This window comes from Sapajus apella, unplaced genomic scaffold (genome assembly GCF_009761245.1).
Source record: "Sapajus apella isolate SASKATOON/1434 unplaced genomic scaffold, GSC_monkey_1.0 scaffold15, whole genome shotgun sequence".
In the NCBI taxonomy this organism is placed as follows: domain Eukaryota; kingdom Metazoa; phylum Chordata; class Mammalia; order Primates; family Cebidae; genus Sapajus; species Sapajus apella.
Window position 1 is genome coordinate 28,472,099 of NW_022436955.1, and position 19,427 is coordinate 28,491,525.

Sequence of the window (19,427 nt, forward strand, 5' to 3'; positions counted from 1 at the left end):
GTAAACGTTTTCCTAGTGTGTGGTTTTTCGTTTTTCATGCCAGGCATGTTACCGTGGGTGCGGCTTTCTGTTCTTTGGCTAGTGACAATGTGCTTGTGGAAGGGCCTTGGGTCTCTGATCCAACCTTGATGCCTCAGCCAGGAGACCCACCAGAGAGTTAGGGACCATGGCCAGGGATGCAGATGGCATGGGGAGACCCCAACCAGCCCCCTGAGCTGTGGCCACTGCCTTCTGGGCCCATCGGGGCACTTGTTGCTGTCCTGAGCTGGAAAGGTCTTCTGAGCTGAGGTCGTGCTTCTCTTCCGGACCAAGGCTTGCTGTGCGGGGCACCCCTGAACATGCCCTTCACCACTCTGGTGACCTGCAGCCAGCCTTTTCTCCTTCTGACTCTGGGTATTTAAAAATACCCCAGGCTGGGGAATTTGGAGGAATCCGTAATTGATCGGTGAGCATTAAGCTCTTAAGAGGCAGAACAGGCCATTCTGCTATTGAATTGTCCTCTGAAGATGCGTTCAGTTCAGCAGTTTCACAGCTACCTCACTGGCAAGCGTTGTCCTAGATACTTGGGGTCTAATAGAGACAGGGCTGATGTTAGAGGTGTGCTCTTCTCTGAGGGGCTGTCAAGAGGGCGTCCCCTTCTGCCTTAGCTGTCTGCCTCTGTACTGGCAAGGAAGGTTTCCTCGTACCTCCTGAACCAGCAGCCAGGAGACCTGGGTTAGAATCGAAGATTTGCATCCCAGCTCTGCCACCCTGTGACTGACGTAGCCACCTCCTCCAACCTGTGAGCATGGTCACAATCGGGTCTGTTGCTTTGTTCAGCAGGCATGCAACACACACTTACGTGTCAGGAGTCCTCACCGGACAGAGCATGGCCACAGCAGTGCCAGGGCTTCATGTCCCTGGAGGGGCATGTGCTTTACGGGTAAATAGAGATACTGGTGTCTGTCAGTAAAGCAAGCAGAATGATAAACGAGGCTGAATAAACTGCTGGAGTCTGCAGAGGAATCAGTCATTCATTTTGAATAGGAGCAGAGTAGAGCTTCTCAGAAGATGTGGCCTTGGCAGAGCCTGGAGGGGTGAATAGAACTCCATGTGGGAATGGCAGACAAAAGAGGAGGGGAATGGAGAAGGAGAGGGCTGCCCAGCCTGAGAAGCCACGGGGTATGTCATCATCCAGGATGGCTGCAGTGCTGGGAGAGGGGACAGGCCCAGATGACAAATGTCATGCTTAGCAACTATCAGAGATTTTGAGAAGGATTCTGAGAGGGGATATATCTCTGACAGTTTGGGAATGGTCTGTATGAGAACAGAGCCCAGGAAGGAGGAGGTCGGATCCCAGGAGGTGAGGTGTCTGTTGCTCAGCAGGTAGGTTCTTCCACAGCCACCTATTTCAGTGACAGCGAGCAGGCAGGTGGATCGTCCCCGGTGATCCTCCGTTTCCAGCCCAGGATGGGCCTTTTCTGTCCTGGTGATGGGCTCAGTCGTGGGGCTGGAGCAGAGCGGAGGCCAGCAGACGCAGTGCCTTGACAGTCTGTTTGCAGAGCTGGGAGAAATCCTGACTGTCCATGTTTTTTTGTTCATTTATTTAACAAGTATTTATTAAGGGCCTACCACGTAGCAGGTGTTGAACAGTAAAGTGGACAGCAGGAAGATGCTGGCACTCCAGATTTTGGAAGAGCACAGATTCCTCTCTTTAGGGGAGTGTGTGATCGAGGATCGGCACTAACGTCCGTGTCTGTGTTTCCATTCCAGATGCCGTAGGCCCAGGTGAGCTGCTGCGAAGGACTCATTCTTGGTGGCCCGCAGTTACTGGCGGCTTGTGAGCTGGGTAGACTCCTGCTAACGCGGCTGGGACACCAGTCTGCTGGGCTCCCCTCCAGGCATCCTCCCCAGCAGCTCCTGCATCCATGGAGGCCCCGGAGGTCCCCGTGGGCTCCCTAATCGACTTTGGGCCTGAGGCACCCACTTCTTCTTCCCTGGAGACACCGCCCCCTGCGTTGCAGGACAAGGACGGCTCCCTGGGGGACGGCGCGTCGGAGAGCGAGACCACTGAGTCTGCGGACAGTGAAAATGACATGGGCGAGTCGCCCTCACATCCGTCCTGGGACCAGGACCGCCGCTCCTCCTCCAACGAGTCCTTCTCCTCCAACCAGAGCACCGAATCTACCCAGGATGAAGAGACCCTGGCACTCAGGGACTTCATGCGTGGCTACGTGGAGAAGATCTTCTCTGGAGGGTAAGGGGCCTATGTGGACAAGACAGCCTGGCATGGCCACAGGGCCCAAGGGGACCCGCCTCCTGCCCTTGGCTCTGCCTCTCCGAAGGGTGCCATCTAGGACGAGAGCTTCCATTTCCTCATCAGCCAGGGATGACCACTGCAGGGGCCTCACTCCACCCAGGCTGCACGCAGAGCCACGTGGGGAACGTTTAAAGAATACCTGAGTCTGGACTTCACTCCAGACCAATTACTTCAGTTCTCTAGAGTGAGGCCCAGCATCAAAGTATGTGCGGCTCCCAGGTGATTTGGAAGGGCAGCCGTGCAGGGAACCCCTGGAGGGACGCGCTCCACAGTGCCCAGCTCACAGGTTCCCGTCATCCCTATGAGCTCCATTGTTTTCTGTTTGTCTTATTTTTTTCTTTTCTTTCTTTTTTTTTTTGAGTCAGAGTCTGGCTCTGTCACCCAGGCTGGAGTGCAGTGGTGCAATCTCAGCTTAGTATAAGCTCTACCTCCCAGGTTAAAGCGATTCTCGTGTCTCAGCCTCCCAAGTAGCTGGGATTACAGCCATCTGCCACCATACCCAGCTAATCTTTGTATTTTTAGTAGAGATAGGGTTTCACCCTGTTGGCCAGGCTGGTCTCAAACTCCTGGCCTCATATGATCCGCCAGCCTCGGCCTCCTAAAGTGTTAGGATTACAGGTGTGAGCCACCACACCTGGGGCAGTTCTGTTATTTTCTAATGCATGTTGTTCCCGAATTTGTTCCATGCATTCTTAAGTGAGGCTTTGGAAGGGGTTGTCTCTGTGGCAGTCAGCACTTCTTCCTTCTTACTCATTGCTCTGATCACTCCGCCACACGCGTCTCAGCTCTTCATGGGTAAACACAAGGGGCACTCGCTCTGCACCTGAGCATTTGTAGGTTAGCCACTCCGTGTCAGAGCTATAGTTGGCTAAAAGGTTGTAGTTATTCACTGAAATTAAATATAGGGGTAACATAAGATAATAAAGCTGTGCTTGCCCATACTCATGTGCTCATAATCAGCAGATTCTTTTTTTTAGAGACAGGGTCTTGCTCTGTCACCCAGGCTGGAGTGCAGTGACACAATCATGGCTCACTGCAGCCTCCGCCTCCTGGGGTCAAGCAGCCTTCCCATCACAGCTTCCCGAGGAACCGGGACTAGAGGTACATGCCACCATGCCCAGCTAATTTTTTTTTTTTTTTTTTTTTTGAGACAGCGTCTCACTCTGTCACTCAGGCTTGAGTGCAGTGGTGCAGTCATAGCTCATCACAGTCTCAAACTCATGGCCTCAAGCAGTCCTCCTGCCCCAACCCCCCACAGTGCTAGGATGGCAGGGGTGAGCCACCACACTGGCCAGCAGCTGATTCTGAAGCCGCTGTTTGCCTAGGGCCCTTCCCTGCACCTCTGGATGGCCTTTCTTTTGTGGTTCTTGAGGGTAAAATAGTACTGACAACTGGAGCAGCAGGAAGGGACAGTCTGAGGCTGCGGCGTCCACCGAGAAGCAGGAAGCTGTGAATAGACTTGACCTTTCCTCCCCGCTGCACTGCCTCTTCACATCTCAGCGGTGGGAGGGAGGACGCATACCGACCCCGGAGCCATGTGTTTCCCATGTGCCTGTGGGTCTCCCAGCATTCACAGCAGCACACTAGATACAAATGGACTTGCTGCTCTGCTCGGTGTGGGCCAGCGGTATTGGCATCTCCCGGGAGCTTGTTGGAAATGCAGAGTCTTGGGTCCTGCCAGGCCCCACCGAGTGAGAATGTGCCTTTCACAAGGTCATTAGACGGTTCATACACACATCAGTGTCTGAGAGGCACTGGCCAAGGGAAGGTTCTCCAGTCTAATTAAAGCAATTAGAATTTGTGGCCAGGCGCAGTGGCTTATATCTATATTCCCAACACTTTGGGAGGCTGAGGCGGGCAGACCACTTGAACCCGGGAGTTTGAGACCAGCCTGGGAAAATAGTGAAACCCCTTCTCTACCAAAAAAAAAAAAAACGCTAAAAAACATAAAAATTAGCTGGGCATGGTGGCATGTACCCATAGTCCCAGCTACTCAGGAGGCAGAGGTGGGAGGATCAGTTGAGACAGGAAGGCACAGGCTACAGTGAGCCGTGATCATATCACTGCACTTCAGCGTGGGTGGCAAACGGAGACCTTGTCTCAAAAAAAAACAACGAGGGGGGGAATTATGGTTTTTGACTATGCATAGTCCATTGTTTCCCACTGTGGTTGAAGTCCCTCATATGGATACTGGCGAGGGTTGACTCCTCCCTTTTCCTGCATGCTTTCCATTTGGTGGAGACCAGCCTCAGTTTTCTATGTGGTTAGAAAAGGGAACCATTGTATGACAATCCAAATACCTGACTATCTAAAAATGCATTTATGGGCTGGGCACGATGGTTCACACTTGTAATCCAAGCACTTTGAGAGGCGGGCAGATCACCTAAGGTCAGGAGTTTGAGACCAGCCTGGCCAACATGATGAAAGCACATGGCTACTAAAAACACAAAAACTAGCCAGTCGTGGTAGTGGGCGCCTGTAATCCCAACTACTTGGGAGGCTGAAGCAGGAGAATCGCTTGATCCTGGGAGGGAGAAGTTGCATTGAGCAGAGATTCTGCCACTGTATTCTAGCCTAGGCAAGACAGAGCAAGACTCTGTCTCAAAAAAAAAAAAAAAAAATCAACAAAATAAGAATGCATTGATGTTTGATTTGAATGCATTTTAGAGAGCAGATGTTGCTTCCTACTTGTTTAGTTTGACCAGCACTGAGATGAGGGCGCTTTCTCTGAGCACACTCTAGGTAATGAAAAGGGAGAATGCCCAGAAGTTTGCTCATTTGCCAGGAAAGGCAGTCTGTATTTGCAGTAGCCTGTCAGCAATACGGAATGCGGACACCTGAGTCAGATGCATCTTCACAGGCATTCCAGAAATTACTGCAAAAGCCTGCAGATACCCATTTATATGATGTTGGTGTTTGGAGTAGATGAGAACCAAGATGTTTCCTACAAAACCCTGAATGAATGAAGATTGCATAAGCCAAGCGATCTTCAGGCTTCTGCTTCATGTTTGAGTCTTTAAATTTGGGGAAGAGTATTGGCCCCTTACCAAGATTGAGGAGAAGTGGCCTGAGATCAGTGGGTATGTTATTTATCCTAGTGGTGGTGACACTGGGGCAGAGGTCCCCAGTCTCCATCCCTCACACACACAGCAGGGGATGGTCCCAGCCGTGAACAGCCTTGCTCTGGAAATGCAGAAGGATGAGTGAGCACCCTGCTGATCAGTGGGAGATGGTTTTCTTCATGGCATCAGACCTTGGCATCAGTATGCTGAGACAGAGAAAATTCAGGGAGTCTTAGATTCAGGGGCCAGTTCCATGCTGACTTCATCATCAAAAACTAGTGGGAAGTCAGAAAGCTGGAGAACCAAGACCTGTTAGGGTTCATGCCCTTATCCAGGCTCAGACCTCCCTAGGCAGCGGTCAGGAAGTGCAGGGGCAAGGACATGGGCTTTGGAACCGGGAAGCCTGGATGGAACTCTGGTTCTCCACTCTCAGCCTGGCATATCATTCTCCAAGCCAGCTCCTCACCTTTGAAATAACAATAATACCATTTCCTCATGGCACTGCCCCGAGGCTGAGTCAGGAGTCAGGTGCCATTGTGTGGCTGGAGAGCAGTACTTTGTTAGTTCTTTCTCCTTGCTCTTCCACTGTGGCTCCAGGGGATTGAAAAGGGTTTTATTTTTTTTCCCCTCCTCTGTTCTTCTTTTTTTTTTAAGAGAGGACTTGGACCAGGAGGAGAAAGCCAAGTTTGGAGAGTACTGTAGCAGTGAAGATGGAAAAGGCCGGGAGTGGTTTGCTCGATACGTGAGTGCCCAGGTAAGGGAGAGGTGATGCGGAGGATGGGCATTTACTCTTCAGGAAGAATCTTAACAGAACAAATTGCGAAGAACCTTGATGTGTAACAAATTTCACCTTATCCTATAATGACGCTCTGGAGAAAAGGGTCAAGGGAAATGACCCAACAGAAAAAAAAGTTAAACTTACCCAAAAATGTTCTCAAAAGGAGTATTTAGAATAGTCAGAAACAGTTTGGGCATGGTGGCTGATGCCTGTAATTCCAGTAATTTGGGAGGCCGAGGCCGGAGGCTCGCTTGAGCCCGGGAGTTCGAGACCAGCCTGGGGCAGTATAGTGAGTCACCCTCTCCTTCCCCCATCTCTGAAAATTAAAAAAGAATAGGGAGAAACAGGAAATAGCTCATTTGGACATAAAACTTTAAGGGAAAGAGTAAGCAACTGGGCTTCCAACTTCATGAAATTCCAGAAAAGCTCATTTTTTAAAGGCAAGCATGTGAGTTATGTGCATGCATATTTTTATTAACCCACAATACTGGGTTTTTGTTAAAAAGAAATATGAAAAAATTCAAGACCATGACAGCCATGTGAAGAACAGTATATTAATGAAGTTTAGGAAAGAATTAAATTTTGTAAATATCCAGTAGGTTCTTCTTTTTTCCTGAGTGACCTAAGTTCTTAGTTTTTAAGAATTTTATCAGAAATTATTTACTTATCACGGAAAAATTAGAAAATGGAAAATACAGATAAGCAAAGAGAAGTTAGTCACCCACAAAACCACAGTCTGGAAATAGCCAGCGTTGTCTTTGTGGAGTTTTGTCCCTCGTACCTTTCCGTGTGTGGATGTATATGAAGGTCCTACTTTGAAAAATCTGAGAAGGACACCGAGGGGAACACTTGGGTGTGCCCTGCCCAGGGCTGGTTGGGTGCAGGTGGCTGCACTCTGCCCGAGTCTGGCAGGAGGGCCGGGTTCTATAGTGCAGAGGCAGCGGCCATCCTGGGCCCCCATCCCAGTTGCATTTAGAAACGCTCAGAGTGGAAAGCCTGCAGCGTCGCTGAGTGAGGCCTGTGTCACCTCGAACCTCACTGATGTGTCTGGCCTCTTTCTGGACAGCGCTGCAACTCCAAGTGTGTCTCCGAGGCAACCTTCTACCGCCTGGTGCAGTCTTTTGCAGTGGTGCTGTTCGAGTAAGTAATGCCATTGCTCAGAGCCTTTGTCCTGGCAAGCTCCTTTTCCCTCCCTCCCTCCCCGCCCAGCCATGTCATAACCCAGCCGTGAGTCATAGCCACTGTAGTCATCAGGATGCAATTGCTCTGCTACACCCAGCATCAGCCAAAAGGCACAGTCGTAACCAGCATCTCATGGGAGCGGGGCTGGCGGTCCTGAGCCGGCAGTAGAATGGGAGGACTGCATCTGGCTGTGAGGAGCATCCTCCGTGCGGGTCCTCAGGCCCACGTCGCGATGATGTACTGGGGCCTTACCCTCTGGAGATCTGGCACTTTCTTGAGTTCCTGTTGTGAAGTACTTCAAACTCAGTAACCGCCCACCCCACGAGCAAATAAACACTTAACGCTACGTTGGGATGACTGTGGCCTGCCCTGCGTGTGCTGATGAGGCACTGCTGAGGCCTTTGATCACAGAAGCACATGGCAGGCAGTGATGAGTGGTGGAAAGGGCATGGCCACTAGCTGGAGATTTGGGGCCAATCCTATCTCTGACCCCGCTTACCTGTGAGATTAGGGACCCAGACTCCATGATGCACAGACCCCTTCTCAGAAGCATGACTCACTGGGGTCACCATACCAGCTTCATGCCTCCAAAGTATGAAATGGAGGGGATACCTCTCGGCCTTGGGGAGGCTGGGCAGTGGCCTGACCAACCTGGAGCCTCAAGAGGCAGATTCTGGGGCTGGGAGCCCTGATCTGGGTGGATCTGCACCCCACTATCCCTGTTGTCTGCAGAAGGCCTCCAGGCAGCCCCTGCCCTGGACCCCGCGCCCTCTCCTGGTCCTGGCTCCTGCCATCACCAGCTCCCCTCATCACTGTGTTTTTGTCCTTCCAAGCCTGAAAAATCTCCCTCCGTTACTTCCCCGTCTCCCAACCAAAAGGGAGCTGCTCTCTCGAGTCTCTTTTTTTTTTTTTTTTTTGACACAGGATCTTGCTCTGTCACCCAGGCTGGAGTGCAGTGGCGCAATCACAGCTCACTGCAGCCTCCATCTCCTGGGTTCAAGGGATCCGCCCATCTCAGCCTCCCAAATAGCTAGGACTACAGGTGCATTCCACCACACCTGGCTAATTTTTAATTTTTTTTTCTTTTATTTTTTTTTTGAAACAGGATCTCACTATCTCCCAGGCTAGAGTGCAGTGGTGTATCAGCTCACTGCAACCTGCGCCTCCCGGGTTCAAGCAATTTTCCTGCCGCAGTCTCCCAAGTAGCTGGGACTACAGGCACATGCCACCACACCCGGCTAATTTTTGTATTTTTAGTAGAGATGGGGTTTCACTATGTTGGCCAGGCTTGTCCCGAACTCCTGACCTCAGGTGATTCGCCTGCTTCAGCTTCCCAAAGTGCTGAGGTTACAGGAGTGAGCCATCACGTCTGGCCATATTCCATATACACACACACACACACACACACATATACACGTACACACACATATATGTATACACACATGCACATATGTATATATATATTTTTTAGTAGAGATGAGGTCTCATGTGTTTCCCAGGCTGCTCTCAAACTCTTGGGCTCACGGGCTCCTCCTTCCTCAGCCTTGTGAATTGCTAGGATTGCAGGTGTGCCCCACACCCAGCCTGCCCTCTGGAGTGCCGGTTCTCCTGCATCTTCATGTCTCTCCCCTTTCTCTCTTGTCCTTTAAACTTGGGCATATACTGGAAGAAGAAGACCAACAAAAGGAAGACCCCTATTTTTCTTGCTCTTTCTCAGGATACTCCCAAGTCTGAAATCCGTTTCCCCTCTGGTGTCTGGGCTTCAGAGCTGGCCAGGGGAGAGGCTAAGAAACCTTGACTGAAAGAGGCTGAGTGAGCCCTCACCTTCGGCCAGGAGGGCACTGGTTTAAAACAGACCCTGCAGATTACATTTTATGAAACATTCATGCAGTTAAGATACCTCAGTTTCCAAACGTTTGCATCATAGGCATTTTCATGAACCCCTAATGTGCATAATTCTAAATCTCCATTTTCTTTTCTTTTCTTTTTCTTTTTTTTTTCTTAATTTGCACTAGGCTAAAAGTAATTCTCCATTTTTCTTTGAGTTTTTTGTCTTACATACGTAAAATTGGGGAGGGAAGGGGTGAAAGTCCTAACCCTGCCAAAACACAAAACTTCTTCCCATCACTTGGCCCCTGAGCATATATATGTGTATATAGTTTCAGAACAAAGTGAAACGGAAATGCTTTTAATATTTAGACAATATGGTTTTTTTTTAGTTTTTACTTTTAGTCTTTTATAGTTTTATTACTAGTTTAGTTGATTAGTTTTTTATGTAAAAAGATAAAACGGCCCTTAATACCACTGTCTAGATAATTTCTTTTGACTTGTAATAATTGTCCAAGGTTAAAACCTAAACAGGGAAAAAAAAGTATAAAACGGATCAGGATAGAAAGGGTAAGAAGCAGCCAGGTGCAGTGGCTCACGCCTGTAATCTCATCACTTTGGGAGGCCGAGATAGGTGGGTCACCTGAGGTCGGGAGTTCCAGACCAGCCTGACCAACATGTAGAAACCCCGTCTCTACTGAAAATACAATATTAGCCAGGTGTGGTGGCACATGCCTGTAATCCCAGCTACTCAGGAGGCCAAGGCAGGAGAATCACTTGAACCAGGGAGTTGGAAGTTGCAGTGAGCTGAGATCCCCACTGCACTCCAGCCTGGCAACAGAGCAAGACTTCGTCTCAAAAAAAAAAAAAAAAAAAAAAAAAAAAAAAAAAACAAAAAAAAAAAAAAAAAAAAAACAGAGATAACGTAAAGAAGCCTGAAATCCAAAGGAACGGGCCCACCCAAGACCGAGACCTGCTGAGTGAGAGGCTCTACCCGCTGCCTCACCCTCCCCCGGTTGCTATGGGCAGGAGCCTGAGCCAGGGATGTGGTGAAGGTCATCCAACTTACTGCTACCTCCCGAGACAGCGAGGACTGGAGCGCCAGGTGGCCTGGGCCACAGGTTTGCACTGAGACTCGAGCCCCAGCTTCTCCTCCTGGCTCTGCTCCTGGGTGTTGAGCTGAGCTTCCCGGGCCTTGGCTTTCACCCTTCCAGTGAAAGTAGCCGGGCAGGCAAACCGCAGACTCCTCCCTGTTCACAGTCAGCCCTGGGCCGTGTGCTGCGGGCAGCTCTCCCCATGGAACCGGGGATCGTTCTGTTGCTTCTCCAGTGGAGAAGGTATAATTGGGACGCGTGCGTTAAGTGTCTTGCGGCGTCCGGCCGACTCGCAGGGAGAAGCAGGTGGAGGGGGCTTCAGCCGTGGGCCCTGCCTCTCGTTTCAGGTGCCATCAGATGGATGACTTTGGGCCTGCCAAGAACCTCATGACCATGTGCTTCACCTACTACCACATCGGTAAGACACGGTGGGCTGACGCGGGGTCACCCTGAGGCTCGCCAGCTGCCATTGTGCTGTCAGAGGAAGCTTTCTTCATGATTAAGAGCAAAGGCTAAGGGGCCTCCAGAGAACAGAGGAAGCTGATGTTAGGGAGGAGTGAGACTTCTAAAAGGGGAGGAGAAAGCACGTCCGAATCGTGTGAGGTGGGAGGCTGACAGCCCGGGGTACGCAGGAAACTCCTGAGCTGTGAGGCGATGAGGAAAGAAACGTGGGGCAGGACATCACGCGGCGGAGACAGGGACTGCTGGATGCGAAGAGCCCAGTTTTACGTTTCAGCAAAACAGGGCACACTCGTTTGTTGGAGGGCGGTGGGGAGGAGCCGTCTAGGATCTGAAGCTCAGAGAGTTCCTGGGATGGGCTGGAGATGGCTCATGAGGAGTACGGACTGTTGTTGATGCTGAGGCTGTGGCATCTCTTCCGTCTCATTGCGTTGGAACTTTCTGGTGCATTGGAGCTCAGGGGCTTCCTGCGTGACTCTCTCTGGGCTGCAGCAACAGGACTTATTCAGGCCACCCTAAGTGGAAGGTCGTTGAAAGCCTCCACCTGACTGAAGCTGGGCAGGGAGGTGCTGGGTCCCAGCCCCCCTTGCTATCCTCTCTTGGGACCCGCGTGCTCGCTCTTGGGGTGTATGTGACCTCTCCCCTCACACAGCCGTCCTCTCTGCACCCCTCAGTTCGGTTGGTTTGACTGTATGGCCGTGTCCCAGCAGGCAGGCCCTTCCTGCCAGGCCCCTTGTTGGCTGCTTCGGATGGGGCTGGAGCCCCTGGTGCAACCTGTGGCTCTTCCTTTTCAAAGAACAGATAGACACATAACGAGTAGATGCTGCTTCCTGAGACAGGGCTACGCACAGCGGCTTGAGCTTGTGAGGATGCCCTGCCGGGGTCTGCAGAGGGCCTTTGACCTGTAGTGGGCCCTGGGAGCTGTGGGGATGTCTCATCCTGTGGGGCTGTCAGGGCCTCATGTCCATCCTCTGGCTAAGGGAATTTGGGTGCTGCCCAGGCTCCTCCTCCAGGGCTCCTCCTGCTGTCTCCATACTCCCATTCCAGGGGCTGGTGCCCAGCTGGCTCCTGCCTCTCTGGCGCTGGCGTGGTCGGGCCTCTGCCCTTGCCTTCCTGTGGACCCTGCCACCTGGGCCTGGCTTCTGCCTGCATCTTGCCCCCTCCCTGCTCCCGGTGGCTTCTCTGTGCACAGCAGATACTGGGGGCGCTCATGGGGAGCAGGGCCCCCACTTCCTCATCCTGGGCCGGCTAAGCTTGCCCCACCCCTGTCCTGGGCTGAGGACGGAGGCTCTTGTGTCCCTACTACCCAGGACCCCTGCAGGCCTCCGTCTGGACCTCTACAGTTAGCAGGCACAGACCCTGGCCTCACTGGTCACGTACTGTTCCCTCTCTCATCCAAGGAAAACCACAGCTGCAGCCCCCAGAGTCCCGGGAGAAGCCCATGGGCAGCATCGACTCCTACCTGAAGTCTGCAAACAGCTGGCTGGCCGAGAAGAAGGACATCGCCGAGCGCCTGCTGAAGAACACCTCGGCCAGGACCGAGAACGTCAAGGGCTTCTTCGGGGGACTGGAGACCAAGCTGAAGGGGCCCCTGGTCAGGAAGAATGAGTACGTGTGGCTTTGGGGTCCCTCTCACCTGCCTGGGACTCGGGGAGAGGGTGGCGCGACGCTCAGGCAGGGGCGGCAGGGAGGGTGCGGGAGAGGTCCAGAGACTGCCAGGAGCACAGTGCTGCCCAGCAGCCACCGCCCCCACCGCGTTCTGTGCTCTGTAAAGCCAAGCCTCCCACCCACATGCAGAGATGTTCCTGGGGGCCACACTCCCTGAAACTGATGAGGAACCGAAGGGATTGTCAGATGGCAGAGGGAACTGCAGCCCCTCCCCTCTGTCCCCTCCGTCCCCTCTGTCCTGTCTGTTGCCTCCATCCCCTGGCTGGACCAAGAGTGTGTGCTTGTGGAACACGATCTTGAGTCGCAGGAGAAAAACACTGTCCCCAGGAGAACAGGGCTCTGGCAGGCACTCCAGTCACCCCTTTGGGGACGGGCACATCAGAAGTAGGCACATAGAAGCTACAACTTCCACAGGGAGGAGGGCTGCGGCAGCCAGAGGGAGCCCCCGGGGTCCCCTGTTCCCACCCACGGCCGGGCCGCAGCCAGGTGCCTTGGCCTTGGCCGCCTCCTCTGCCCCATTCAGCTTTGGATTCAAAGAAAATGACATAAGGAAACCTCAATGCCACATTTCCTCAATGTTGAAACGCTGGCAGTTGACCAATAGAGCCTGGATTTCATAAAAAGCTTTTGAGAGCAATTCGTGTTAAATGTACCCAGTCCCGCCTGAGGGGTCCAGAAGAGCGTCTTTGATTTGAGAAAGTGTGGTGGGAGTTGCTTTGTCATCGTGGTGCCTTCTCTCCCTCAGGGAAGACGAGAACAAACCCCAGGAGAAGCCACCCAGGGCTGGTGAGTCTGCCCAGGCAGCAGGAGATGCCTGGCCCACACCCCTTGGCCAGCATACAAGCAGGCGCACGGCCTCCGGGCGCTCTCTCAGAAGAAGCCCTCATTGCTGGGTGGAAATAGCATCATTACGGGCTGTGGCCAGCAGAAAAGCCGTGTTAGAATTTCCACCCATGTCTCTGTGACCTCCGTAGAAACTGGCTGCTGGGAGCTGTCGCCTGGGGACTGCCGACAGCAGGTGCGCAGCCAGAGCCACTTTCAGCCTGTCTCCTCCCGCAGGGACCGTGTACAGCCCCGAGGACGAAAAGAAGGGGGAGAAGATCTACTTGTACACGCACCTGAAGCAGCAGCCCATCTGGTAAGGCCGAGCCCGCTGCTTCCCGCCACCCTTACTGCCGGGGCCAGCAGTCACTCCCCGGGATCACTTCTAGCCGCCTTCGTCCCCACCAGAATGGCAGAATTCTCACACCCCCAGAGTGGCAGGATAAAAAGATGAACACTCACGGGTGTTGGTAAGGATGTGGAGGAACTGGAGGTCTCCTGTACGGCTGGTGGGAATGTAAATGGAGTGGCTGCTGTGGAAGACGGCCTGGCACTTCCTTTAAAGGTGAAACACAGAGTTCCTCTGTGACCCGGCAGCTCAACCCCTAGGAGTTGCCCAGGAGAAACAAAAATGCGTGTCCTCACAAAAACCGTGTCCACAGATGTCTGCAGCAGTGTTGTTTATTATGACCCCAAAGTAGAAACAGTCTTCATGGCTGTCCGCTGATGAATGGGTAAACAGAATGTGGCCCATGCATTGCATGGAATATTACCCAGCCCTGAAAAGGAATGGTGTGCTGCTCCACGCTGCAGCGTGGATAGACCTGGGAAGCGTCGTGAAGCTCAGTGGAAGAAGCCAGACACGGAAGCCCACGCATTGCACCATTCCTGTGAAGTGTCCACAGCAGCCGCATTCCTAGAGACGGAGCAGATGACTGACTGCTGGGGCAGAGGGCAGGAAGTGGGAGCCGGAAGTGGCCGCTGATGGGGATGGGCTTTCTTTATGGGATAAGAGAATGTTACAGAAATGGTGCTGGCCGCACGACTCTGTGAATACACTAAAAATCACTCAATTGTATAATTTAGAGGGTGAATTTTTTTTTTTTTTTTCTGAGACGGAATCCCACTCTCACCAGGCTGGAGTACAGTGGAGTGATCTCGGCTCACTGCAGCCTCCGCCTCCCAGGTTCAAGCGATTCTCCTGCCTCAGCCTCCCAAGCAGCTAGGACTATAGGCGTGCGCCATCACGCCCGGCTAATTTTTTGTATTTTTTAGTAGAGACGGGATTTCACCATGTTGACCAGACGTCTCAATCTCAACCTCGTGATCCACCTGCCTCGGCTTCCCAAAGTGCTGGGATTACAGGCATGAGCCCCCACGCCCAGCCTAGAGGGTGAATTTCATGGCGTATGAATTATATCCTAATTAAGCTATTACATACATATAAACGAATGAAGGGTGGCTGAAGTGTGAGACCAGTGTTGCAGGGGAAATCTTGCCCACCCTGGCATATGGCCCAGCCCTGCAGATGATCGTCACTGCTTTAGTCTCTCTGAAGCCTCTCCTCACTGTATTTTAGGAAGCTTTGCCGGCACCTAGAATCAGTGTCAGACACCCCCTCCCTGCCCTGAGGATCACAGTCGGCTGTGCTGCATTTTGCTTGTAACCTAGCAAGGGCTACGTGAGGACCTTGGGCAGGGAGTGCTGCAGGAACCCAGAGGGCAGAGGGCAGGGCTGGAGCTGTCAGGAAGGCTGTGGAGGAGGCTGGACCTGCTTCCTGTGGAAGCAGAGAGGGGAGAAGCTGGCCCGCTGTGTCCCGCCACCTGGAGTTTAAGCTCAGCTCCTCTGTCCTTGACTTCGTTGCTGTCTTTTCATTGTCACTTGGCAAACTTTCTTGTGAAAGGCCAGATAATAATGATGTTAGAATTCGTGAGCCGGATGGCCTCTGCTGCAGCTATGCCACTGTGCTGTTGCAGCTTGAACACCACCAGAGATGTTGCATAAATGAATGAGCGTGGCTTGTAACAACAAAACTTTATTTACAGAAACAGGCCGCCGGCCCGCTTCAGCTTACACGCCATAGTTTGCCAACCCCTGATGTGCTTTAAGAATTTTTCTGCTGGGTGCTGTGGCTCCTGCCTGTAATCCCAGCACTTTGGAAGGCCAAGGCAGGCAGATCACTTGAGATCAGGAGTTCAAGACCAGCCTGGCCAACATGGCAAAACTCCGTCTCTACTAAAATACAAAATTAGCCAGGCGTGGTGGCAGGTGCCTGTAATCCTAGCTACTCAGAGGCTGAGGCAGGAGAATCGGTTGAACAGACAAAACGGTGATTGCAGTGAGCCAAGATTTGCGCCACTGCACTCCAGCCTGGACAACAAGAGCAAAACTCGGACTCAAAAAAAAACAAAAAAAAAGAATGTTTTTCCTCACGTGCTCAAGTGTCCCTCTGAACATTAGTTTGCTTGGCACATGGCGTGTCCCTGCCGGGTTCCCATTTATGTTACTAGGTCCCACTGTAGAAAAGCACATCTTCCCAGCCGTCTGCTTCCTCTTGGGAGACCCAACAGGAAAGGCAGAAGAAAACGTCCCACTTCTGTGTCCCACAGATGGTGGCTCTGGCTCTGGCCGCCGGCTCCCTCCCGCAGCCCGGGTTACAATGGCTTTCCCTCCCATTGTGCCATCTCTCCCGAGAGAGCTGCACAGCCACAGCCAGGAGCCCCAGGGAAACAGCTTTATTTAGATCAGGTCACATGCTCGGTGTTTCCTTCTCAGCCCTACCTCTGAGACTTCAGAAGCTCAGACAGGTTGAGACACAGCCCTTGCTTATCCCTCAGGGCCCGCAGCCGGGCCCTTCCCCCCCCTTGGAGAGGGCTGACGCGGGGCTCTGTCTTGCAGGCACACGCTGAGGTTCTGGAACGCAGCCTTTTTTGACGCTGTCCATTGTGAGAGGACAAAGCGATCTCCCACCACCAGGTAGGAGCAAAGTGTGGCCCCATTTGGCCTCAGGAAAAAGGACCAGGGAGTGGCTTTATTTCCCGGTTTCGGAAGAGAAGAGCAGAAGAGCAGCTGAGTGGACCTGTCTGTTTTTCCTTCACCCCTGTGGCTCTGGTGCCCTGCAAGCCGCCTGAAGGCTCACAGCTTCATGGGGGGTGCTCAGCTTGCATGAGCGCTTTCTGTCCTGGGGCTCTGGCATGACTTGGCCTGACCCTCCTAAAAATGCAACCTCCCACTGAGTTAGACCTTTCCTGCTGTTTGCTGTACAAAATCAGCATCCTGGAGACCAACCCTTGGAGCAGAGTCCTGGGAGGAAGGGCTGGCCAGCACCCGAGACTGTGCCCTTGAGAGCTGGCACCTGGGGAATGCTCACCTCGTGGTCTGCAGCCTGACAAGACCTTCCCGGCTTCGTTGAGGCCACCTCACACTTGGCGGTGGCGGGGGAGGGCTGGCACCCACTCCCTGGGGGCGATGCTGCGTTCTCTCTCTGGCCATAGCAAGGAAAGGTGCCATCCACCGCGTGCAGTGATGTGACAGCGAGGGATGGCAGCCCCTGCGGGAGCCCCTTCCAGTCATGGGACTAAAGTCTCTGAACCTCTCAGGGCCCAGGTGTCCTTGTTAATAAAGCACATCCCTCCCTCTGTAACCCCAGGGAGACCCCCTACTCTCAACCCTTGTTGGGAGGGTGGGCAGATGGCTGCTGTTTGGGTGAAGTTTCCAGTCTACCAGCACTTGGAGTGTCTCACGAGAAATTCCTCCCTCTGGGGGCAGCTTAAACCGTACTGGGGGTGGGGGGCCCAGAGCATTCTGCCGTGGCTGCATTTCCTGGGGAGGCAGAGGGGCTCGTGGAGAGGGAAAGACACTGAGACTGCCTGAGGACCCTCGACAGAGACCACGCTCTGCCAGGACACCAGAACGAGGGAAATGCTTAGATGCCTCTAGACGGGTGGGCATTGCTTCTTTAGTTCTCAGACTTCTAGGAAGTGAATTTATTTCGAATATCCTGTCTCTCTCTGTCCCGCTCCGTTTCTGCCTGTAATAACCCTCCTTCTCTGCTTGTTCTCTTTTGACCATCCACATATCTTGCATGACTTTGACATGTTCCTTTGTTTACCTGTTTCTGCTGCCGCTCCAGAGGGGATGCTGGAGAGGAGGAGGAGAAGAGGTGTGTGTGTCCACGTGACTTTGTTCCATTTTACAGTGCGGGCTCCTGCGAAGGCCACTGCAGCGTGGGGGCCGTGCACCGTGCTGAGCTGCTGCAGCGGGCACAGTCCAGACGCAGGTGCAGCCTGGCGGCCAGCGGGGAGGGCGGCCCTGGGGAGGTGAGGCCGGCGCTAGGGCAGGCTGGCGACACGTCCCACAACTGGGCAGGTGGGAGCCTCCTGAGGCCACAGCACTCCAAAATAGTCAGAAAACAAATGTGACACCTGGAGACACCCTGGCGACAGCGTGAGCTCAGAGGGGCGGAGGCGGTGATGTTGGGGAAAGCCGGCTCCGGTTATGAGCCAGCTGTGGTCTCCACCAGCCACTCTGGCCCCTTCTGAGCAGACCTGGCAGCCTTGCCCTCGGCCTCACTGTGCAGGCTGGAGAAGTGGGTCCCGGTTCACCTGGGAAGCTGCGGGTGGGATGCAGAGCCTATTTTCGACACCACCCTCTGTCGGGTGTGTTGGGACCGCTAGGTTGAGGGAGGCACGGAAGAAAGACAGCACTCCCAGTTTTCCAGCCACTTGGGGATGTGGGTGCGAGGGCGTCCCCGAGGAAATCCTAGAACGGGCTGTCTCCTGCCAGCCCACAGAGGGGTCTGACTCTCCCTGTTCACCTTTCAGTCGGCTAGAATCCTTTGTGATGTGTTTTTAGAGCTGCCGATCTGCCTCTTCAAACCAAGTCCCAGATACGATGTCTCTTTCAGTGGAGGATTCATGAAGCTGCCTCCTCTAGTCAGTGACACGTCTGTAGTGTTTACTGTCGAGTTTCTTGTGCAGACTTAGTATAGCTTTCAAGGGAGCGCTTAAGCCTAACAAACACCTCCTTTCATGAACAAAGCCTCTGGGTTTTCACAGACTCTCTGGGTGACTGTGGTTCCCGAGCCAGTCAGCCCCAAAGCCCTGGCCCAAGGAGGGCTGGGAGCATCCCAGCATCCTCTGAGAGCTGGCCAGTGCTGTGGGGGAGGTGTGGCCTGTCCTGAGCGCAGCTGAGGGGACCGTGGCCTCCTGGGCCTTCTCACCAGGGCAGATCAGCTTTGACCACACATAGCTTTGCACGAGCTCCTCGTCTCTGAGGGCCCCTGGGCCTTCCTCAGACGAAGGCGGAGTATTGCTTTGAGATTGAAGCAGGTGGCAGGGTGCAGGGGGCGAGGTTGCCTCCAGGTTCCCAGCAACCTCAGGCCTCCAACGTGACATCTCTTTTTCGGTAACGTCTGCTGACAGCAAGGTGCCGTTATCATCTTCTGTCCACAGAGGCAGACATTTCTCCATTTCAGAAACTTTCCCCGTCAGCAGGCAGTCAGTCCTGTCCAGATTCCCACCATGGCAGCGTAGACATATGTTGAGCTCGCTGTGCAGTGTCAAGAGCTTGACCAGTACTGGAAATCGAACTTGAGATGGAGTCTCAGTCTGTTGCCCAGGCTGGAGTGCAGTGGTGCCATCGCAGCTGACCACAGCCTCCACCTCCCAGGTTCAAGTAATTCTCCTGCCTCAGCCTCCTGAGTCCTGGGATTACAGGCACCTGCCACCACCACTGGCTAATTTTTTTTTTCCTTTGACATGGAGTTTTGCTCTTGTTGCCCAGGCTGGAGTGCAATGGCGCGATCTCGGCTCACCGAAACCTCTGCCTCCTGGGTTCAAGCGATTCTCCTGCCTCAGCCTTCCAAGTACCTGGGACTACAGGCATGTGCCACCACACCCGGCTAATTTTGTATTTTTAGTAGAGATGGGGTTTCACTATGTTGGTCAGGCTGGTCTCGAACTGCCGACCTCAGGTGATCCATCTGCCTCGGCCTCCCAAAGTGCTGGGATTGCAGGTGTGAGCCACTGCACCTGGCCTAATTCTTGTATTTTTAGTAGAGACAGGGTTTTGCCATGTTGGCCAGGCTGCTCTTGAATTCCTGACCTCAGGTGATCTGCCCACCTTGACCTCCCAAAGTGCTGGGATGACAGGCATTAGTCACTTTCTTCAGACATCAGGTTAAATGTCCCAGTTTTTATCCTCACCATGGCAAGAATCATCTCCTCACCTGGCTC

At 53.2% G+C, this 19,427-nt stretch overlaps 1 protein-coding gene across 3 annotated transcripts in view; it reads left to right on the forward strand.

Moving 5' to 3' along the window:
• The window catches only part of KIAA0513 (KIAA0513 ortholog), a 57,555-nt gene that overhangs the window by 33,100 nt on the left and 5,028 nt on the right, over window positions 1–19,427 (forward strand). For 2 of the 3 annotated variants that reach the window (XM_032284594.1, XM_032284593.1), the window contains exons 2-10: window positions 1,753–2,236; window positions 6,016–6,115; window positions 7,206–7,279; window positions 10,590–10,660; window positions 12,102–12,309; window positions 13,115–13,155; window positions 13,429–13,507; window positions 16,090–16,167; window positions 17,324–17,353. In XM_032284594.1, coding sequence (XP_032140485.1) covers window positions 1,908–2,236; window positions 6,016–6,115; window positions 7,206–7,279; window positions 10,590–10,660; window positions 12,102–12,309; window positions 13,115–13,155; window positions 13,429–13,507; window positions 16,090–16,167; window positions 17,324–17,353 — 1,010 coding nt within the window. In that variant the 5' untranslated portion in view covers window positions 1,753–1,907. The remainder of the gene's footprint in view (window positions 1–1,752; window positions 2,237–6,015; window positions 6,116–7,205; window positions 7,280–10,589; window positions 10,661–12,101; window positions 12,310–13,114; window positions 13,156–13,428; window positions 13,508–16,089; window positions 16,168–17,323; window positions 17,354–19,427) is intronic. The other variant, XM_032284595.1, reaches the window with a different exon arrangement.